This window comes from Delphinapterus leucas, chromosome 13, assembly GCF_059928025.1.
Source record: "Delphinapterus leucas isolate spDelLeu-1000000601 "Yukka" chromosome 13, BTC_Dleu_Yukka2, whole genome shotgun sequence".
Taxonomy (NCBI): domain Eukaryota; kingdom Metazoa; phylum Chordata; class Mammalia; order Artiodactyla; family Monodontidae; genus Delphinapterus; species Delphinapterus leucas.
The window spans coordinates 32704142-32727759 of NC_143141.1; the positions used below are offsets into that span (position 1 = coordinate 32704142).

Consider the following 23618-nt stretch of genomic DNA (forward strand, 5'->3'; position numbering starts at 1 on the left):
TGCTGTACTGAAAGAGAGGATAAAGAGACAAGTGATTACTCTCTAGTTGAGAGCTTGTTTTTTTTAAATCTGAAAGCTTTAGATTTCTAGAGTCCTGGCTCCCTTTTTGTGTGGTTTGCATTGGAAGTAAGTGGGGGAGAACTTCTTACTTTTGAGAGAAGTAGAATGTTCTATCTAATTTGGGGTCTCAAATGCTTGGAGGGTATGTATGTCTTGTGTACAAACATAAACGTGCTTGGATACCTTCTCTCTCAGTTTTGTTACTGAAGCCATGTATTTTATGTAAGTCAAACCAAAATATCAACAAGTACTATGCAGAGAAACAAGTTAGTCCATTGATTCAAATCTCTGGAATGTAGATTCTTTTCATTTTCTTGGCAGAAACTAGCTCACATAGTTCAAGTTTTTCTCTGTCTTGTTATAATTGTCTCATTTAACCAGTACCTGGACTAACACCTTATACTGAATATTTATCTAGAATTCCTTAATCTCATTCAGAATATTTGGAGATTCTGATTTTTCTCCTGAACTAATTTCTACTTGTCACTGAGTAGAAATATCATATATTGATTAAGCAATGTATATTCTGGGAGGTCACATTTCTTAAGCTTTGTATCTTCGGATGATACTAAGTATTAGTAGTATTTCTTCTAAAAAGGAAAGTTCCACTGTGAAATACTTTTGGAATGTGCTGGGTTAAACCATATTAAAGAAGTTTCCTTAAAATAGGACTTCTCCCAGTTTTTATTCTGTTAATGTGCATCGTATATCTACAAGAAGGCTTGTATAACATGCAGTGTTTCCCGTTTATTTGACCACAGAACTCTTTTTTTTGGGGAAACATTTTCATCATGCTTTGAGGGACTGTTGGTATAGTGGGAAGATCACTGATATGGAATTTAGGAGATAACACTTTGGGCTTCTGATTTATCACTTACTAGCCTTGTAGCTTCAAACAAATCCTTTGTCTTCTAGCCTATTTCCTGAGTGGTGACTAAGGTCCCTTCCAGCTCTGATACTTTGGTTTAGCTTCTTTTGTTGAGTCTGTATAGTCACACTTTCCACCTCTTTGGATCTATGGAAACCACACCATCATTTGAGTCTATTTTGTTAAGTTGAGGGAATTATACTTTTCTATAAAAGTTTAGAAAAAGAAATGCTTAAAACTCTGTTTTCCACAGACTAAGCTCATGAAATCCTGTTTAATTAGTTAGTTCAGATTACTCTATTATGATATTTCATTATCCTGATTAAAATTTATTGGTCTCTTGTATCCACATATGTGTTTCTAAGAGTCCCCTAAGCTTAAAGGCTCCTGTCCCTCTTCTCCCAACCACAGTGGTTCTAGTATAGCACCTATCTTTCAAGAGATAAACATTCAGTCATTTTTACTAATCTCTTGGCTACTTAGGTACAAATCAGTAGATTTCTTTTTTGTGATGACTTAGTGTTTGTTTTTGAAAAGTCTCATGATAATATTGACTGATTATCTTTTTTTCTATGGAAACTGGGGAAATGAATAAAGATGGGTAGCTCCAGCGTTAAAAATCTGTACATTAATATGTTTGGTTTTATTTCTGGCACTAAAACTTTATATATTAAGGGATTTTGTTGTATTTTTCTTAAGATACCAATTAGTTCAAAATTAGAAGTTCTTTGAATACTTAATTAAGTTCTGTTTCTTTTGTTTCTTTTTTTGTTTATTTGCGTGTATGTGTTTCTATCCTAGGCCCAACAACAAAGAAACCTGGATAACATCATCTTGCAACAACCCAGAATAGGTAGCAAGAGAAAACCTAAGAAAGATGCATATACAATTTTTGATACAGAGATAGGAAGCACTAGCCCCAAGTCTGAACAGGATTCAGGAATTCTGGATGTTGAAGATGAGGAAGATGATGAAGAGGTAACTAACATTTGAACCGGGGAAGTGAACCTGTTGTTACGTTTCAATATGGTATGTTTGAGATGTGATGAAGAATTTATCCATATAACATAGCTGTGTTATCTTCTGGATATTAAATATCATTTTAAATACAAATGTTCCCTGATTTAAGGAAACTGAAGATGTACTAAGATATCTTAGATTCTAATTCTTTAGACTTTAAATATACTCATCCATTTTTTTTGTTTTTTAAGTTTCAGGGTTTGTTGATTGTATACTGACTGGGTACTACATTAAGGGAAGAGTAGAGCTTACCTGACTTAGAGAAAGAGATCTATTGATAGATGATCTCCACTGAAGCTGGAACAAAGTTACTTCAGACAAATAAAAGATGTTACTTTAAACAGTAGGAGTAAACAGAGATTTCTTAGGCTTGAGAAATGGTTCAGATTGAAATTGTAAAAAGGTTCCAGAAAGTCGAGAACATATTTCTGGAGGAAATAAATGTATGAGTGATTATAGGGTATCTGGGAATTTTGTGATATATCCCTAACCTCTTAGTTCTGTGACACTTTCAGGTAAAGAATAAGATTAAGTGGCTTAACTAGTACATTTTTTTATATCCTTCTTTGTTGTTGGAAATATGTTTAATGTGTTTTTAAAAATAAAACTACTATGACATTTGAGATTTCCAGTTAAAACATTTTTGAACTACTTATCATTTGCATAAACTGGATTAGTTTTTTGTGAGTATAGTGGTTAGGTGCATGAGCTTTGCGGACTTACAGACTGCATTCAGATATTGGTTTTGCCATTTTATTTTATTTTACTGTAAAAATTGTCATTAATGATCATATTATTTACTTTTCAAATGCTCACTGACATGTGCAAGGAACCATTTACTCCTGTTCTCAGTAACCTGTTTTATCTTTAAGTATTTGTCTCCTTTTCATTGTTTCATTTCTCCAGATAAAACTGGGTTCAGTGTTTCTTCTCCATCATTGTTCTTTGTTATGCGCTTACTAACCTTCTTACTCTCCTCTCCATGCCAAAATACAGCCCCCAAATTTTCACTGTCTAACTTTGCAATCTTAGGGTAATCTTGATCCCCTGAATATTTTTTAGCATTCTCTCTTGCCTGGAATGACTGGTACGGTTGGATATGGATCCACCCTGGAGATCAGATTGTCAGGGATTAGACCCATCACAGATGAAAAATTACAGTAATAGTACAATAAAACATCCGGATCAAGATAAATCCAGTTAACATTTTAAACTTACATTTTGGTTGCCCATTAAGGAAATTAAATTCTATCAGGCACTATGGCTTAAGGAAACAAGTTAAACATTGTCTGTGCCCCTGGATAATACACACCCCAAAGAGATGGTTATGTGATAAGATGAAAGCATGAAACGTACACAGTTCTCATATATTAGTGAGAACCTTCTGGATATGAGCTACTGTTTATCATTAGCTCACTGAAGATCCTGGGCAAGTCCTTTTTAATTTTTGTGCCATATTTCTTCATTGTTTTGTCTTCTGAGGTCCAAAGAGGATGAAGAAAGTACGACTAGTAAAACGTGTTGGGATCCCTCATAAAGGAAATATTGTAAGAATGTACTTGGAAGTTAACATTTTAAAATGGTTCTGTATCCCAAATCAAACAGAATTTGTATTAGAGATTTGCTGATTGAGCTCTTACAACAAGAATTCAGCACTTTGCTGTCATCTAATGGCATCCTATCTTAAAAAAAAAATCCTACCTTATATTTATTTACTTCTCAGTTTGAATCTTCTTCAAGTGCACATTCTTAATCTCAAACCTCATGTAGAGAATTATTTATTTAGATGTCTCCAAACTGGTTTCTTGGCATAGTTCTTGCATGGTGTGAATAAATTCTTCAGATAAGGTCTTCCGTGACCCACTGTGACGTTCTGACCTTCATTCCTGTCATTCTTAAACAGACCTCATTGAGAGTAGCGTAAATAGTTTTTGAAATATTTTGACTTTTAAACTGTGCCATAGAATCTAGTAGTTCTTAATCTATTTGGAGATCGTTATATTCCTGTGAGAGTTTGATAAAAAATATGGAGCCTTTACCCAGTAAAATCTATGTATATTCACTCACAAAAAGTTCTGCATGAAATTTCAGGGAATTTGTGAAACTCATGTTGCCCTTAGGACCTGAGTTAAGAGCCATGTTGTAGAGAAAGTGCTTCTTGAACTTAAATGTGCATAGGAATCACCTTGAAATCATATTTAAATGCAGATTCTGATTCTGCAGGTTGGGGGGTGAATCTGAGAATCTACATTTTTAACAAGCTCCCAGGTAAGGATGGTGCTTCTGGACCCTGGGCACACTTTGAGTTGCAAGGCTATAGTGGACCATGAGGAAGCATTTTTAGTACATAAAGCAAACAAACTCATGAATGTTTAGGTGTCCTATTGCTTTTTCATTAATATGTCCTAACATTTTTCCAGCAATGAATACAGTACTTGAAGAGAAAGTTATAGTTTGTCTTCTAAAATCTGTTGCTTGTAATAGATTACCTGCATTATTTTTCATGAAATTTTATGATTCTGATTTAATATACTTAAGTTTAGGTATATTTTTCATTCTCTGAAGAACTTTTTGCCCTTTCCTAGTGCTTTTAATGGAAGTGTACTTAATACATTCTTTGAGCCAAGTGACATTTGTACATTATTTAGTATGTTTTTAGTTTGATAATACTTAATAGTAGACCATAGAATGAGATGGGTAAGGAAAGCCAAACACCTAGAAAATAGCTTTGCACATAGTAAACAGATAGTTAATATATTGTTAAACTGAAATAAAGTTTGTGCCAGAGATGGGAAAAACTTAATAGCCTGGAGAACTGAAGATGAAGTCATAGAAGTGAATTGTCATCTTGGATAAAAAACTGACTACATGTTGAGCTGACTGACAGAGTCAGTCTCTTGATTGCTGAGAAGTGTTGCAGGAAAACTGTTCCCCTGTAAATTCTCTTCCTATTTGTATTTTATTTTTGTCTAAACTAATGAAAGGGTCGCCTTAGTTAAGTTTTTTTTTAACTTGTCTTATATTAGAGTTGAACTATATAAACTACTGATATTTGACCGTTTTTCATCAACTTAATTCAATTGGTTTTCAGTGGAAATATGTATGATTTGGGGAATTTAAAAAAATTATATAAGTTTCAAGTGTACAACATTATAATTTGAGATCTGTATATACTACAAAGTGATCACGTACCAAATGGTCACATCTGTCACCATACAATTGACCCCCTTAATGCCTTGCACCCATCCCCCAGCCCCCGTCCCTTCTGTTAACCACCAATCTGTTCCCTGTAACTGTTTGTTTTTGTTTTATTTATTTGTTTTGTTTTGTTTTAGATTCCACATATGAATGAAATCATACAGTATTTGTCTTTTTACTTCTGACTTATTTCACTTAGCATAATACCCTCAGTTCCATCCATATCATCCCAGATGGCAAGATTTCATTCTTTTTATATATAGCTGCATAGTATCATTGTGGGTATATCTGTATCTCTAGATCTGTATCTATACCTTTATCTGCACCTATATGCCACATCTTTTTTTATCCATTCATCCATTGATGGACACTTAGTTTTTTTCCCTGTCTTGGCTATTATAAATAATGTTCCAGTGAACATGGTGCATATATCTTTTTTTTTTAATTCCTCTACATTTTTTTTTAGCAAATTGTATTATTTATTTATTTATTTATTTTTGTCTGTGTTGGGTCTTCGTTTCTATGCGAGGGCTTTCTCTAGTTGCGGTGAGTGGGGGCCACTCTTCATCGCAGTACACGGGCACTGTCGCAGCCTCTCTTGTTGCAGAGCACAAGCTCCAGACGCGCAGGCTCTTAGTGTGGCTCACGGGCCTAGTTGCTCCATGGCATGTGGGACCTGCCCAGACCAGGGCTCGAACCCATGTCCCCTGCATTGGCAGGCAGACTCTCAACCACTGCACCACCAGGGAAGCCCCATATATCTTTTTGAATTAGTGTTTTCATATTCTTTATATATATACCGAGAAGTGGAATAGCTGGATAATGTGGTAGTTCTATTCTTAACTTTTTGAGGAATCTCTGTACTGTTTTCCATAGTGGCTACACCAATTTACAATCCCACCAACAGTATGTGAGGGTTCCCTTTTCTCCATATCCTCTCCAACACTTGTTATTTCTTAACTGTTTGTTCAAGCCATTCTAATAGGTGTGAGGTGGTTACACCTGTTACTATGGTTTTCATTTGCATTTCTCTAGTAATTAGTGATCTTGAAGATCTTTTTATGTGATTTTTGGCCATCTGTATGTCTCCTTTAGTGAATTGTCTATTCAGATCATTTCCCCGTTTTTTAATAGGGCTGTTTGTTTTTTTGTTGTTGAGCTGTATGAGTTCTCTATGTAGTTTAGATATTAACCCCTTATTGGATATACGATTTGCAAATATCTTCTCCCATTCAGTAGGTTGCCTTTTTGTTTTAATGATGATTTCCTTTGCTGTGCAGAAGCTTTTTAGCTTGATATAGTCCCATTTGTTTATTTTCGCTTTTGTTTCCCTTGCCTTTGGAGTCAGATCCAAAAAACATCACTAAACAGAAGTCAGTGAGATTACCACCTATGTTTTCTTCCAGGAATTTTATGGTTTCAAGTCTTATATTCAAGTCTTTAAACCATTTTGAGCTAATTTTTGTTTATGGTATAAGATAATGGTTCAGTTTCATTCTTTTGTCTGTAGCTGTCCAATTTTCCCAATACCACTTATTGAAGAGACTGTCCTTTCTCCATTGTATGTTCTTTGCCCCTTCATCATAAATTAATTGTCCACATATGTGTGGATTTTTTTCTGGGCTCTTAATTATGCTCCATTGATCTGTGTGTCTGCTTTTGGGCCAGTACCATTCTGTTTTGATTACTATATCTGTGTAGTATAGTTTGAAATTAGGATCATGGTATCTCTGGCTTTGTTGTTTTTCAAGATTGTTTGGGCTATTTGGGATCTTTTGTGGTTCCATACAAATTTTAGAATTATTTGTTCTAGTTCTGTAAAATATTCCACTGGAATTTTGATAGGGATTGCATTGAATCTGTAGATTGTTTTGGGTATCATGAACATTTTAACAATATTAACTCTTCTAATCCATGAGCTTGGAATGTTTTTTCACTTATTTGTGTCTTTAATTTCTTTCATCAGTCTTAGAGTTTTCAGTGTATAGGCCTTTTACCTCCTTGGTTAAATTTATTCCTAGGTATTTTATTCTTTTTGATGTAATTGTAAATTGGATTGTTTTCTTAATTTCTCTTTCTGATATTTCAATACTATTGTACAAGAAATGTCATGGATTTCTGCATATTGATTTTGTATCCTGGAGCTTTGCTGAATTCATTGATTAGTTCTAATGTTTTTTTGGTGGAGTCTTTAGGGGTTTCTATATATAGTATCATGTCATCTGCACACAGTAACAGTCTTACTTCTTTCTTTTTCTAATTTGGATGCCTTTTATTTCTTTTCGTTGCCTAATTGCTGTGGCTATGGCTTTGAATACTTTTTTGAGTATAAGTGGTGAGAGTGGGCATCCTTGTTTTATTTCTGATCTTAGAGGGAAAGCTTTCATCTTTTCACTGTTGACTATGGTGTTAGCTGTGGGTCTGTCATATATCACCTTTATTATGTTGAAGTATATTCCCTCTATACCCACTTTGAGAGTTTTTATCATAAATGACTCTTGAATTTTAAAAGCTTTTTCTGCATTTACTGAGATAGTCATATGATTTTTATCCTTCATTTTGTTAATGTGGTATATCACATGAATTGATTTGTGGATGTTGAACTATCCTTGATCCCTGGAGTAAATCCCACTTGATTGTGGTGTATAATCCTTTTAATGTATTGTCGAATTCAGTTTGCTAATATGTTGTTGAGGTTTTTACCTCTATGTCTATAAGAGATATTGGCCTGTAGTTTTCTTTTTGGTGTTGCCCTTGTCTAGTTTTGGAATCAGGGTAACGCTGGCCTCCTAAAAAGTGTTTGGAAGCATTCCCTCCTATTCATTGTTTTTTGGAGGAGTTTGAGAAGGATAGGTATTAAATCTTTTTTGAATATTTGGGATGATTCACCAGTGAAGCCATCAGGTCTAAGCCTTTTGTTTGCTGGGAGGTTTTTGATTACTGATTCAATCTCCTTACTAGTAATCAGTCAATTTAGCATTTCTATTTTCTCATGATTTAATCTTGGTAGACTGTATGTTTTTAGGAATTTATCTGTTTCTTCTAGGTTGTCCCATTTGTTGGCATATTATTGTTCGTAGTATTCTCTTATCATCCTTTGTATTTTTGTGGTATCAGTTTTAACTTCTCTTTCATTTCCGATTTTATTTGAGCCCTCTCACTTTTTTTCTTGCTAAGTCTAAAAGCTTGTCAATTTTGTTTATCTTGTTAAAGAACCAGCTCTTAGTTTCATTGATCTTTTCTATTGTCTTTTTAGTCTCTATTTCATTTATTTCTGCACTGATCTTATTATTTTCTTCCTTCTACTAACTTTGGGTTTTGTTTGTTCTTCTTTTTTTAGTTCCTTAAAGTGTAAAGTTAGATTTCTCTTGTTTCTTGAAGTAGTCCTGTGTTGTTGACTTCCTTCTAAGAACTACATTTGCTGCACCCCACAGATTTTAGTATGTAATATTTCTGTTTTCACTTGTCTCTACATATTTTTTGATTTCACTTTTGATTTCGTCAGTGACCCAGTGGTTGTTTAGTAGCATGTTGTTTAATTTCCACATTTTTGTGGGTTTTTTTTTTTTCAGTTTTCCTCTTGTAATTGATTTCTATTTTCATAGCTTTGTGGCCAGAAAAGATGCTTCATATAATTTTGGTCATCTTAAATTTATTGAGACTTGATTTTTGGCCTAACAAGTGATTTATCCTGGAGAATGTTCCATGTGCACTTGAGAAGAATGTGTATTCTGCTTCTTTTAGATGGAGTATTCTGTATAAATCTATTAATTCCATCGGATCTAATATGTCATTTAAGGCTGATGTTTTCTTATTGGTTTTCTGTCTGGATGGTGTATCTATTGCTATAAGTGGGGTGTCAGTGTCCCCTACTATTATTGTATTGCTATTAATTTTCTCTTTAAGTTCGTTAATATTTGCTTTATGTATCTTGGTACTCCTATGTTGGGTGCATACATATTTTAAGTGTTGTTTCCGTAGTGTAGTGGTTATCACATTTGCCTTGCACATATTTATAAACGTTATATCTTCTTGCTGTATTAACCCCCTTATTGTTATGTAGTGCTTCTCTTTGTTTTTTATTACAGTCTTTGTTTTAGAGTCCATTTTGTCTCATATGACTGTAGCTATACCAGCTTTCTTTTCATTTCCATTTGCATGGAATGTGTTTTTCCATCCTTTTACATCCAGTCTGTTTATGTCCTTACTTATGAAGTGAGTCTTTTGTAGGCAGCATATAGATGGGTCTTGTTTTTTATTTTTGTTTTTTAATCCATTCAGCCACTCTGTCTTTTGATTGGAGAATTTAGTCCATTTATGTTTAAAGTAATTATTGATAGGTATGTACTTACTGCCATTCTGTGATTTGTTTTCTAGCTATTTTTATAGTTTCTCTGTTTCTTTTTCTCTCTTCCCTTGTGGTTTGATGATTTTCTTTAGTGCTTTGTTTAGATTCCTTTCACATTTTCATTTGTGTATTTACTATAAGTTTTTTCTTTGTAGTTATCAGGTTCACATGTATCATCCCATGTATATCAGGTTCACATGTGTCATCCCATGTATATAACAGTCTATTTTAAGTTGATAGCAACTTAAATTTGAGCACATTCCACAATTCTACATTTTTTACTATCCCACTACATTTTATGTTTTTGATGTCACATTTAACATCTTTTTTATTTTATGTTCCCTTAGCAAATTATTGTATTTTTAGCTAATTTTATTTCTTTTGTCTTTTAAACTTCATGGTAGCATTATAAGTGATTGATCTGCTACCTTCTTATTTACCTTTTCCTGTGAGATGTGAATTTTCTTATGTTTTCTCCTTATTAATTAGTGCCATTTTTTTTCAACTTAGGGAATTCCCTGTAACATTTCTTATAAGTCCACTTTAGTGGTGATAAACTTCTTTAGGTTTTGATTATTTGGAAAACTCTTTATCTCTCCTTTAATTCTGAATGTGATAACCTTGCTGGGTAGAGAATTATTGGTTGGAAAATTTTTCCTTTCAGTAATTTGAATATGTCATGCCATTCACTTATGGCCTGCAAAGTTTCTTCTGAGAAATCTGCTGAAAGCCTTATGAGGTTTTCTTTCTATGTAAAAAGTTGCTTTTCTCTCATTGCTGTTAAGATTCTCTCTTAGTCCTTACTTTTACCATTTTAATTATAATGTGTCTTGGTGTGGTTCTCTTTGGTTTTGCCTTACTTGGAACTCTTTTGGACCTGGATGTCTGTTTCCTTCCCCAGATTAGGGAAGTTTTCAGCTATTACTTTTTCAAATAATTTTTCTGACCCTTTCTCTTCTTTTTGCCTTCTGGGACTTCTGTAATGTAAATGTTTTTCTGCTTGATGTTGTCTCAGAGGTCCCTTAGGTATATTCACTTAAAATTTTTTTTTTTTCTTTTTGCTGCTTTTTCTAGGTTATTTCCATGCTTTTCTTCCAGCTCATTGATTCATTCTTCTTCATCCAATCTGCTGTTGAACCCCTCAAGTGTATATTTCAGTTGAGTTATGACTGCTGCTGTTTGGTACTTTCATATATTTTCTATCTTTTTGTTAAGGATATCACTGTGTTCATTCATTCTTCTCCTGAGTTTGGTGAGTATGTTTATGACCATTACTTTAAACTGTTAATCAGGTTGGTTGTTTATCTCCATTTCATTAGGGCCTTTTTCTGGGCATCTGTCTTATTTTTTGGTTTGGAGTATGTTCCTTTGTCTCCTCATTTTGCCTGGCTCTCTGTGTTTGTCTATATGTTATTAGGTGAAACAGCTGTCTCTCTCAGTCTTAAAGGAGTGTTCTTGTATAAGGTATGATCCTTGGGGCCTGGAAGCACAGTCTTCCCTGGCCACCAGAGTCAGGTGCTCAAGGGTTGTCCCTCATGTGGGCTGCACCTGCCCTCCAGCTGTGGTGGGACCTCAGCTGCTTCGTGGGGAGGATGGGGAGTGGTGCACTTGGCCGGCCTGGTTTTGATGTTGGAAATCTGTTTTGAATCCTTATGTCATACTGTGGTATATGCAGATGTTATTGCTTTTCTCTACATGTCTAGACAGAACTTAAAAAATATTTTTAGAAGTAGTGAACATTTTAGCTTGAGAGTATATTAGATTTTTCCGAAATATTATTTTTGAAATATTGGAACACATAGTACAAAGAACCACTTAAGGTGATATATTATTTGTGAGAAAGGGGACAATAATACCTACTAAGGGTAGGGTCATTGTGAGGATTGACTGAAGTAATTTATATGATGCTTCTGTCATAGTGCTTGGCACATACAATGCTACCAGTATATAATAGTTACTATTATGGCATTCTGACTGTGTGCTTTTTTTGGAATAAAGGTGAAATATATCTTGATGTAGTTTTTGATGATGTATATTTACATGGAATGGTGACTACAATCTACTGTAAACAAAAAATCTACTGAAATAAAGCAGTATTGAGTAAGAAATAGCTTGAAGAAGCAGGACCTATGATCTCTTCTTTGTTTCTAGGTTACTTCAGAGCTTCTGAATTCTTAGAACACTTCATTGGTGTCATATTTCTGGCAGATATCTCTCTTAATTTGTTTACATACTGTTAGTGACCAGTGGTCACTATGTTATCCACAAAACTCTTAATAGAGTATGGATCAAATAAATGTTTGTTGAACAAATGATCCATGTCAGGTTTAACTCTTAAGAATTTGGTGTCTTTTTTGAAATACGTAATTAACACGATGGAAGTGCTAATTTAAATACAAATGTCATGTATTTAATATAAAGCCTTCTGAGATGTCTTTTTGATTATGGTACTTTACTAATTTTGAGGTAACAAGTTGTATTTGTTTGCTAGAGCTGCCATACCAGAATACCACACGTTGCGTGGCTTAAACAACAGAAATTTCTTTTCTAATAGTTCTGGAGGGTGATATTCTCAAGATCAAATTGCCAGCAGGGTTGGTTTATCCTCAGGCCTTTCCTCTTGGCTTGCAAATGGCTACCTTCTTGCTGTGTCCTCACATGGCTTTTTCTCTGCTTGCACGCCCCAGGTGAGTCTTCCTCTTCTTATAGGGACATCAGTCCTATTGTATTAGGGTCCCACCCTTATGACTTTATGTTACTTTAATTACCTCCTTAAAGGCCCTATTTTCAAATGCAGTCACTATGGGGGTTAGGGCTTCAATATATGAATTTTGGGGGAGACACAATTCAATCCATAACAAGGTGATTGTAAAAAAACACAAGATTTGTCTATAGAAGGTGTAAGTTCTGTCAGCTTTTGTGCTGTTGGAGGAAGTCCTATAATTTCTCTGAGCATCTCTTTTCTCACCTATAAAATAGTGACAATAATTAATTAATGTCAAATTGCTTATGTAAAATTTTGGTTATGATATTTGATCCAAATTTCAAATTGTTTATTGCAGAACTTTCTGTTGACGGGAAGGTAACAAAATGGGTTATTTCTCAACAAGTTAAAGTGAAATAAAAGATGCCGTTAGGACTTTAGAGTTTAAATTAGAGGTTGTATATTGGCAGCCCATGGGCCAGAAACAGCTTACAGAATGGTTGTTGGCTTGTACAGTGCTTAAAAGTTTTAAAATTAGTTTCAAACTTTTAAAAGTTAGTTGAATTCACACAAAAATATCTGTATTTCCAACCTAGTCTCTTTCTAAGCATGGTAGTAATATACTAGCCCTGAGCTTCAAGGTTGCTACAAAGGATATGGTTTTTCCACTAAGCCACAATCCCGGTTGTGTCTGCACATTGGATATTGCCATTTATTATCATATTTGTGCAGTTGTTGAGGGAAATATTACTTTTACTGAGTGTGTATTAAAAAATGGCAAAATGGAAGATACACTGGCAGGACCACATGTTTGGAAAAAAAAGATGAGAATATACTCCATTGTAAAAATAAGTAGTAGTCCTAGATATTTCATATACAAAGTATGTCTGTTAAAAGAATACAGTTTAACATGCTGGCCTGCTTTGCTGGTTCCCTGTACCCACTGACCCCTGTCTCCTTTGAGTTTTCCATTTCTATTCTTTTTTTCTTTTTTTTTTTTTTTGCGGTATGTGGGCCTCTCACTGTTGTGGCCTCTCCCGTTGCGGAGCACAGGCTCCGGACGCGCAGGCTCAACAGCCATGGCTCACGGGCCCAGCCGCTCCGCGGCATGTGGGATCTTCCTGGACTGGGGCACGAAGCCGCGTCCCCTGCATCAGCAGGCGGACTCTCAACCACTGCGCCACCAGGGAAGCCCTCCATTTCGATTCTTGATGAAAGCTGGTCTATTAAGGATAAATGTAGTCAAATGAAAAGTAGGTACCTGTATTTATAACCAAATGGCAATAAAGACAATTGAAAAAGTTGAGTGAAAACATTATGACATGCTTAGATATTCTGTTTTGCTTTTCTTATTCCTATTTTTTGATCTTTTGGGTCTGTCCATTGGCAAAAATTTATTATGGCTCTCATTGATTTAAGATCTTTAAAATTTTTTCATTTTCTGATAGCATAAAGTTCTTGTTTTGAAATTATTTGCCTTAATTATAAAAGTCTACTTGCCTTTTCAGGTCTTCTGGAATTTCTCCTTTATGTGCTCATTGCTTATTCAACTACCACCTTCACTCTGTGCTAAGTTGCTAATAACCCCAACTAGGGAATGTACTCCCCCACCACTCCTTGTCTAAAATACCAGATTCTACTTTTCCCTGAGGACTAGGTCAGTCTCACCTCTTCTGTAACATCCTCTTCTTACTTATTTATAAGAATTTTTAATTATAGTATAAGTGACATATAACATATTAGTTTTGGGTGTACAATGTAATGATTTGATATTTCTGTGTATTGCAAAATGATCACCACAGTAAGTCTAGTTAATCTATCACCATACATAATTGCAATTTTTTTTGTTTTTTGGTGATGAGAACTTTTAAGATCTACTCTCTTAACAGCTTTCAAGTATATAATACATTATTATTAACTATAGTTGCCATGATGTACATTGCATGCCATGACATTTATTTTATAATTGGAAATCTGTACCTTTTGACCCCTTTCACTCATCTTGCCCATCCCCAACTCCCACCTCTAGAGTAATATCCTCTTTTAAAAAGCTTTTTTAAAAGAAATTTTAAATCTTTAGAAAACTTACCAGAGTAGTAAGATGAACATACATATACCTTCACTTAAATACTTATTAAATTTGGAGATTTTTCTCTCAAAAAATTGATTTTGAAAGTCAATTTTATTCTCCACCCTCTCCCACTGCCCCAGCTAAAGTTGAATCATTTGAAAGAAAGTGGCATATTTCATCCATCATATTTGAACTCTCAATACAGAAACTTCTAGTTTTCTGAGAATGATATCCGTCCACATAACCACAATACAATGGTCACACTCAGGAATTTTAATTTTGATACAATACTACCACTTAATATGTCACGTGTATACAAATTTCCCCAGTTTTCCCCATAATGTCCTTTACAGCAGTTTTTTTCTTTAATTTTTTCCTGCAACCACATCTAGACAAGTATCACACATTGAATTTAATTTTTATATCTATTTATTCTCCTTTAATATCCCTTTATTTAGGCATATCTGGTGCGTCCTCATGATTAGATTCAGGTTAATCATTTTTGGCAGGAGTATAACAAAAGTAGTATTATGTTCTTTTCAGTGCATCATATCAGGATGTACACAATTGGTTAAGGTGGTGTCTACCAGATTTCTCCACTGTAAAGGTGCCTTTCCTCCTTTGTAATTAATAAGTGATCTATAGAGTGATACTTTTAGATCAGGCAGCTATCCTGTTCCCTGTTTTTCACCTGTTGGTTTAGAATTCATTGATATTTTTTTCCTGAATCATGTGTTACTGTGGTGATTATAAAATAGTGATTTTTCTGTCTTTATCGTTTCATTCACATTGATTAGTTGACATTATTCTTTAAAGAACTTTACTTTTCTCCCTTTCTTTTTTTTTTGTGTGTCAGTGTTGTCACATATATTCTTTTTTATATACAAGGGTTATAGTCCATTCTTGTCTTTCATTTTGATTCTCCAGTTGTTCCAAATTTGGCTAGTGGGAGTCTCATCCATTGTCTTCATCAGTTTTTGAGCACTTCCTTTTTTTTCTGGCACAAGATATTCCTGGTCTACTCCAGGTTTTGCCCCAGCCCCCAGTATTAGCTGTTTTGTCAAAGAGTTCTTGTTCCTTTTACTGGATAGTGATATTTAGAAACTGAGATGTGGGCATTAGGTATGCTCCTTTTGTGGACAGAGTTAAGAAATACACATGCTGTACCAACATAGGCATTTTTATAAATTGTGAGTTAAACCTGATGCTTCTAATTTAAACCTGGTATCATAGTTCTTCCTCTTCTTCTATTCCATATTTGTGTCTCTGAGAATCCTGGTTCCCAGAGTATTAATATATTTACTCATTTGCCTAATCATATAACACAAAATAGTTTCAGAATTTCTATGCATGTGTCACTAAAAGCAGTAAACTTATTAAGTTCAAGATTTCTTTGCAGTTCTTCTCATCGTACAATACAGTGGAGCTATATAGTTCAGAGTATTTTGTTCAGATGTTTCTTGGCTATTTTATTTTCTCGTGTGTGATTTTTACCAAATTTATATATTCTTAGGTTCATTTGTTTCTTCTGTGTTATTTTTGGGGTTCCCCATCCTTATTAATTTAATTTTTTTGACTATGTAAAATATGAACATGGTTCAAAAGGCAGAATTATGTAAGAAGATATGTTCAGTGAAATCCCATTTTCCTCTTTATCTCTCCCTTCCTGATCCTACCCACCCTTTGTAAATAATCAGTATTTTGAGTTTGGGTGTGTTTGTGGTGTGTGTACTTACCCTTTCTCATACCTTACACAACATTAATAGCATCATACATATATATTTTTTGTACTTTGTTTTTTCACTTGAAAATATATCCTGAAAGTAGTAATTTTCATATCACTTCATAGAAATCATTCTCATTCTATTTTTATTGCCAAATTGTACTCTATTATTTGAATGAACCATAGTTTATTCAGCCAATTTCTTATAGGTAGGCATTTAATGATTTCCAATCTTTTCCTATGAAAGTGTAGTGTCTCTACTACATAGCTATTTGAATTAGCTTAACAAAATACTGACAAAATCAAGTACTGGCTGGGTGCTGAACAAATTAAATATTGCTGTGAAAATGCAAAATGGTACAGTCAGTTTGGAAAACAGCCTGTTAGTGTATTATAAAGGTGAACATACACTTACCATATGACCCCAGCGGTCTTACTCCTAGGAATTTACCCATTATATTCACACAATAACCTCTACCTGAATGTTTGTAGCAACTTTATTCATACATTGCCAGAAAGTAGAAGCAACCCAAGTGTCCTCCAGTGAGTGAAGGGATAAATGAACCGTGGTATATCCATAATTAGAGTATCACTCTGAAATAAAAAGAAGTGAACTATAGATACATGAAACAACATAAATGAATCTCAGATGCATTATGCTAAATGAAAGAAGCAAGATTCAAATGCTACATATGGTATGAGTCTATTTATATGACATTCTTGAAAAGGCAAAAGTCTAGGGACATAAAATGGATCAGTGTTTGTCAAGGGCTGAGCATTAGGGAACAATTTGACTACAAAGGGGCATGAGGGAAATTTTGGGGGTGGTGGAACCCTTTTTAAAAATCTAGATTGTGATAGTGATTACAGGACTCTATGGATTGTTTTAGAACATACAGAGTTGTTCACTAGAAAGGATGGATTTTATTGTATGTAAAACACCTTAAAACTTAAAAAAAGATTCATAATAAACCCCGAAACCTGAGAATTGTTTTCCATATAGTTGGAGATGTTTCTTCAGGGTAGGTTTCTAGATTGTTGATTCAAGGGGTAAATGCATATGTAGTTTTGTTAGATAATGTCAAATTGTGCTCCATAGAGGTTGTAACATTTTCTATACCTCCACCCTACCAGCAGTGTATGAGGTGCCTATTTTCTTATAGCTTCCTTGAGACCATTTTGTTAAGTTATTGAATTTTTCCAGTTGCATAAATGAGAAATGGTATAGTTTGAGTTTGCATTCCTTTTACTGTGGGTGAAATGTAGTATCTGATAAGTTTGAGGGCTATTTGTATCTTTTTTCCCCAAAAAACTATCCGCTCTTTTGTTTTGCCCATTTTTTTCTAATGATTTTAGGTTTTTTTCCCTTCAATTTTTATGATTTCCTTATATATTAGGGATATTAGTTCTTTATAATATTATACTATTTTCTTTTACCTACTTTTGATCACCTTAACTTTTCCTTCTCTTAGAACTTTTTATATTTAATACCATATTCGTGCTAAATTTCCTTTTTCCCTAATAGTTTAGAGTTTCTTAGCATACAGTAGACCATTGTTAAATAAAGACCAGTTGAATTTTTATTTCCTAAGTGTTCAGGTTCAAGCAGAGAATTCTTGAGGGACCCTCATTTAATTTTGGCCACAAGGTTTTTTGCAATGTCTCAGTAAGGAGAAATGCCGATATTTTTCCTGATTTCTTCTGTTTAGTGCAAGTACTTGAGTAAATTAAGTGGTAATCTACTGAGGGATTTCTCAGGAAGAATTCTAATAATTTGTGAGAAGCTCAATAGAAAAATACTGTACTTTTTAGGATAGGGCTCTGGTCAGGGTATTCTTATATGTTTAAAAGCTTAGAAATTTTTTTATACTTTAGCCAATTCTAGTCACTTAGAATCCTGTGCCTTCTAGTTTGTGTGTCTGTGGTGTTTAGTCCAGCTTTATTAAAGCTTATGTCCAAATGAATTCTACCCTTCTTTTCTCTGAAATTTGGAAGTCAAGTAGTTCAGAAAAGTACACTGGTAAAAAATGTTTGATGGGTATTTCCTGGCTTCCAAACATAATATGGGCAGTCAAATTGGTCCTCTGAATTCAGAAGCAATGCCCCTTTAGCTAATCATTTGTTGTTTTCTCCTTTGAGAAAAATGCCTGGTATATTTTAATGACTTGAGATCCAACTAATTTTCAGAGATAGGCACCAAGTCCCTAGATTCATTTACCAATACCAAGAAACCGAAATACCAAAATACTGTTTTAAGTGGTAATCAAAAGTATTTTCAAGATGGAGAATGATTCAAATAATTAGTGAGAAGCATATCTGAATTCCTTGCGAACTTCTATCATACTCTTTTTGGAAGAGCCACCTACTTTAAAAGGGTTCGTAAGAGAAAAATAAATGGCCTGTGTGTGTGTGTGTGTGTGTGTGTGTTTGTGTGTCAGTATCTCCTCGGACAGCTGTGTGAACAACAGAACTAGAGCACCCTAATGCATTTCTGTTTTCATGTACTGTCTTTATCAGCAGCCTAGGTAAATCTCTCTTAGTACATTTGCTACTCTTCTTGAGTGGAAGGAGACAAGTGACGGTTTCTTGTACTCTATTCCCCTTTTCTAATGATGTGCTTTACCCAGTAGTAAAGCAGGTAGATTTACCAGGTTGTTACCTACAGATACACTAGTGAGCCTTTAAACGTAGTGGAAAGAACTAACTTTTAACTCCTTTTTTTTGGAAAATAAATATTAAATGAGTGTATCTGTTAAAACTTGAATGTCATTATTTTAAAATCAAAATCTCCTTTTTTAAAAAAACGAACATTTTCCTTATCATATATGAGACGAACTTACCCACTAACCTTTCCATTTTCAGAAACTTCCTTTGACTTGAACTAAGATGTATTAGAAAAGAAGAAAAACATATAAAAATCAGATCCTGATGTTTTGCAAGAATTTTCATAATCAGAAATACTCATGTTTCTTTTCTTCTTGACATCTAATATTCCCGTTTTTCCTCTGAATCTTTATATCTTCTCTAATGTATATTGTGTACAGAGGTTCAAAAGACTATTTTTTTCAGGGTGCTTTTCATTAATTCTATTTATAAATTTACTTTTCTTACTTTGTAGCATCCTCTGTCCAGACTCTTTTTGCCATCTATTTAGTGGCATCGTGTGATAGCTGGTGTATTGACGGATGTAATGCTATTTAACAGCAAATAGTCTATAGACAATAATTAGGGAGTATTTCTTTGACTGAAGCTGTTAATACTTATCATAGAAATATAAGGTTGAAACAGACAGATTAGCCATATATATTGGTATCTAACAGTACACAATCTCTAGTGGGTATGTGAATGTTTAATTGTCGAACGTAGTTGTTGCTTCCATGACATCTGCCTATGGATGTTGTAGTCACCTGTAAATTCTTTTAACAGCTTATTGTTATCTGTTATTTTAAAATATATCAAAGTTCTTTTAATTTATATAATATTATAATGTGCTCTCGGGCATAGATTTCTTAGGTACATAATCTAAAATTTTACCTACTATTTGCTCCTCCCTGAAAATAAAGAGGTTTGAGCTGGCAGAAGGCGCTCCATTCAGAAACCATATAGGGAATTAGGCAGCTGCTGTCCTTGGTGATGAAATCATTTCATGTGAATTCTTAAGGAAAACAACTAGTTAAAAAAGCAGGATAATCTTAAGTATATTGTTTGTGGCTACTGTTGGTATGAAGATAGATCTATCTGAACTAGAAAAATACAGACTCCAGTATCTTAATGTCTTGAGTTCCTGACTGCCATGCAGAGGAAATGTTTAACTATTTTAATCATGTTTCTGTATCTCAGAAAGAAAGCCCTTATGAGAGGAAATGACAATGTCCTACCACAAAGTTATCTCTTATCAGTTATAGTCTCAGTCGATAATGATTTGTCAAACTTGGACATGTGTAAAATGCAAGGGCTGTGTTATTTACTTTGGAAAGGAAAAATTAGATGAAGCTGATAAAGACGGAGTCATGGCTTTTGTTAGGAGACAGAAACCATTAGAGGCAGTCATTGTTAGCTTAAGAAAGTGTCCTTGGACCCCTCCCTCTGCCCCAGCTGAAACCTAAACCTGCTTGGATCATTCTTTGCAGCCTGAGGGGAGGCAGGGGCAATGGAGAAGAAGAATGAAGACAGCTCTGACAGAGATTTAGCATTTTTTAAATAGGGAGCAAAATGTGGACCTTGAAATAGACTATTTATGTGAGTTAGGAAACATTGCCTTTTGTTCTAGTACTCCTTCCCCACTCCCATTTATTTAGGTTTTTGAAAGTTCATTTCTTATCCTTTCAAACGTGTAGCATTCCTTCACGTACAGTGTATGTTGCTCTCCTCCTTCCACCTTTCTGAAGATGTAAGTGATTCTTTTTCATTAGTGGAAGCAGAGAAAACACATCTAGCTCAAAGCAACATGAGTCAGTGCATGCTTTACATACCTTTCTTCTCACAGCACTCTCCTGGGTTCCTCACAGTGTTCCTAGTGTTCCTCACAGAAGGGAGCATGGAGGAAAAATGATTTCTAAACAGTAGGCTATTTGGAGGGTGGAAATGAAAGTTTGCCCCATTCTGCTCCTTCTTGTCTAGATTTCTGTGTACCACTTTCAAAGCAGGAAAGCATGTGCTTAGGAGGACTTAACTGGATTATGATTTCAGAGGCTAAGAAATAGCAGAGCCAGTACTTCCAGGTCAGAGTACTTTAAACAGTTTGAAGCTGAATATGATGATGTCAAGACAGCCTCATAGAAAATAGGTTTGATAAATATTTGGTGGAGATGACAGGAAAAGCCTTTGTCTCCTCTCTAATTATATTTATTTTTTATTTGGCCCAGATAAACCAGTCTTCTCAGAACATTAGTAAAGGGCCCCATTAGGTTATTTGTCACAGATTTCTGGGGAAACTGTCCCCTAATGTGGATGTTCATTCTGTAAGGATGGGTCTGACTTGTGAAAGGACCAAGGAAGGCTCTGTCTGGGCAATGGTTAGAAGCAGTTTCCTTTTGAATGAAACCATGGCTCTGAGTTCAAAGCAAAACAAAATAAATAAACTGCATGAAGAAGAGCATATAAACAAAGTTGTGATGAAATTTGTTTAAAATTAGGTAAAGTTTTCTTAAACTTTTTTAAAGTATATATTTCTAAAAAATAACTTTATAATTGTTAATTCTAAACAAAGGGAAAAAGTTTCATTTTCTATAGAGATCAAAAAAATTTTTTTTATGCATTTCTTTCTTGTCTTTTTTTATATGCACATGTAATTTTTAGGTAATTTAAATACTATTGTAAATATAATTTAATGGAAATTTTCTATGGTTTCTTCTTTTGAGATTGTTTTCCACTTAGCTCTAGTTTTCACTAGTAGGCTCTGGTTTTCTGGAAAAATAAAATAACTTTCCTTGAAATCTCCACTTCATAGAGGAGCGACTGTAAAGGTGCTTTAATATTGTGGTCATTTCAAATAAGAATGCCTGGAATGATCACCTGCTGCCTCTTTTTGTGTTAAGATGAAAATGAGTATCCATTGTACTCTTACATGCTTTTTAGTCGTACTTTTCTTTACCTACGTGGTGCCCGTCTGTCCATAAAATGTTTTTCTCAGTAATTTGGCAATGCTCACTAACTGTTTCTTTCTCTTTTTTCTTTTTGGCCGCACCACACGGCATGTGGGATCTTAGTTCCCCGACCAGGGATCAAACCCACGCCCCCTCCATTGGAAGCGTGGTGTCTTAAGCACTGGACCGCCAGGGAAGTCCAATGCTTACTAACTTTTCTAAATGCCTTTTTTTTTTTTTTTGAAAGGGAAACTACGCTTTGGCCATGGTGTAGGATCTTAAGCACCTTATCATCTTTGGATTCACAAAAAGTTTGTTTTGAGTGCTTACAGAGTGTACACTGTATAGAGTGAGGTTCCCAAACATAGAGATTTAATCTCTACTCTCATGGATGCAAAGCAAATGAACAGAATAGTCAATAAACTTGAACCAATATATAGAGAGATGTGATGGTTTTGGAGGGAAAAGAAAGTAGGTATTGTACTGTTGAATTGCAGAACGAGTAGATTTCATTAGGAACAGCATCTTGATGAAGAATCTGTTACCTAAAGAAGATATGAGGCTTACTTTATGAAGTAAAGGAAACTGACCTTGTAATCATGAATCAGCCCAACCCAATTTAGATGTGCCTGCTGCCTATATTCTGATGAATGATACAGTTACTAGTGTTACAGTAAAAACTTTAGCTAGGTCTTTATTTTGACTACTGTATTTCTTTATGTAATTTTGTCTTTTTTGTTTTATTTTGTTTAATATTTGCTTTCGGTGTTTCCTTTTATTCTTGTTAAATTTCTATGGGTCAACTGGATAGTTTGATAGTTTTTTTTTTTTTTTTCAGATGAGGAAATTGAGGTCAAAGTAAAGTGTGACTTATTCATCGTCACGATTGTAACAAATCAGTTTTAGCACTGTGACTATACTGCAGTTCTTACCTGATGTTTTTTTGTTTTACTTTCTCTTTTGATGTCTAGGATTAATCTGTATGCATTGTTCATATTACAATTTTTTGATATTACTCTAGGTTTGGTTTTCCATTCATTATCTTACTTTTAAAAATATAGGGACTTCCCTGGTGGCGCAGTGGTTAAGACTCCGAGTTCCCAATGCTGGGGGCCCGGGTTCGATCCCTGGCCAGGGAACTAGATCCCACATGTGTACTGCAACTAAGGAGCCAGCGAGCCATAACTAAGGAGTCTGCGAACCACAACTAAGGAGCCCGCCGGCTGCAACTAAGACCTGGCACAACTAACTAACTAACTAAAATTTAAAAAAAAAATCATCTCCTCCTCTTCCTGGCATATTTCTGTATTTTGATTGCATGCTGACTTAAATATTCACTGATTCTTATGCCCTTCAGAAGTTGCCTGGCAGGCCATTCAAGTGGCAAGTTTTGTTTTTGACCACTGAAACTTAGTTTTTTTATGTAGAGTACCATGTATCTAAGAAGACAAAGTCAAGTTAGCAAAGTCACATTTCCACCTTTTTCTTTTCCTTCTTTTTCCTGCAGCCTCCAAATGTGTCTCTAAAAGCAGATGCAGGACCAGTTACACCTGTTTCTGTTCTGTGTCCCAACCTCGGTGATATCCTCATTGCTTATTAATGCCATGGCTGAAATGCCAAAACTAGGTGTCTGGAAGCATACTTTTTTTTTTTTTTTTTAGTACTTGAGTATTAAAAATGAGTACAGTTGCTCTTAATAGCCTTGTTTGAATATTTTATGACAATCTTGGTTGTTTTGCAGGTACCTGGGGCCCAAGATTTGGTTGATTTCTCTCCTGTTTATCGATGTCTACACATATATTCTGTCCTGGTGAGTCTTTATCTGGCTCTGCCTAATAAAAATTTATATTGAATTCAAAACTCTGCATTCTCATATTTGATAGTTTTTCTGTTTAGTATTAAGAGTAAGGAATAAGAAACTGTTACTTAAGGAGTATCAATTATTAAAAAAATAATTCTTTTCTTCTTGAATCTTTTATTTGTGTTTGCCATGTGATACGCTATAGCTAGTAATGTTAATTTCTATCAGTCATCAACAGAT

The 23618-nt window shown here is 34.6% G+C and overlaps 1 protein-coding gene across 27 annotated transcripts in view; it reads left to right on the forward strand.

The window, feature by feature from the left end:
* The window catches only part of EXOC6B (exocyst complex component 6B), a 703642-nt gene that overhangs the window by 265459 nt on the left and 414565 nt on the right, over nt 1–23618 (forward strand). For 26 of the 27 annotated variants that reach the window (XM_089922288.1, XM_089922290.1, XM_022561258.2 and 23 more), the window contains 2 exons: nt 1730–1906; nt 23319–23387. In XM_089922288.1, the coding sequence (XP_089778414.1) occupies nt 1730–1906; nt 23319–23387 (246 nt within the window). The remainder of the gene's footprint in view (nt 1–1729; nt 1907–23318; nt 23388–23618) is intronic. The other variant, XM_089922294.1, reaches the window with a different exon arrangement.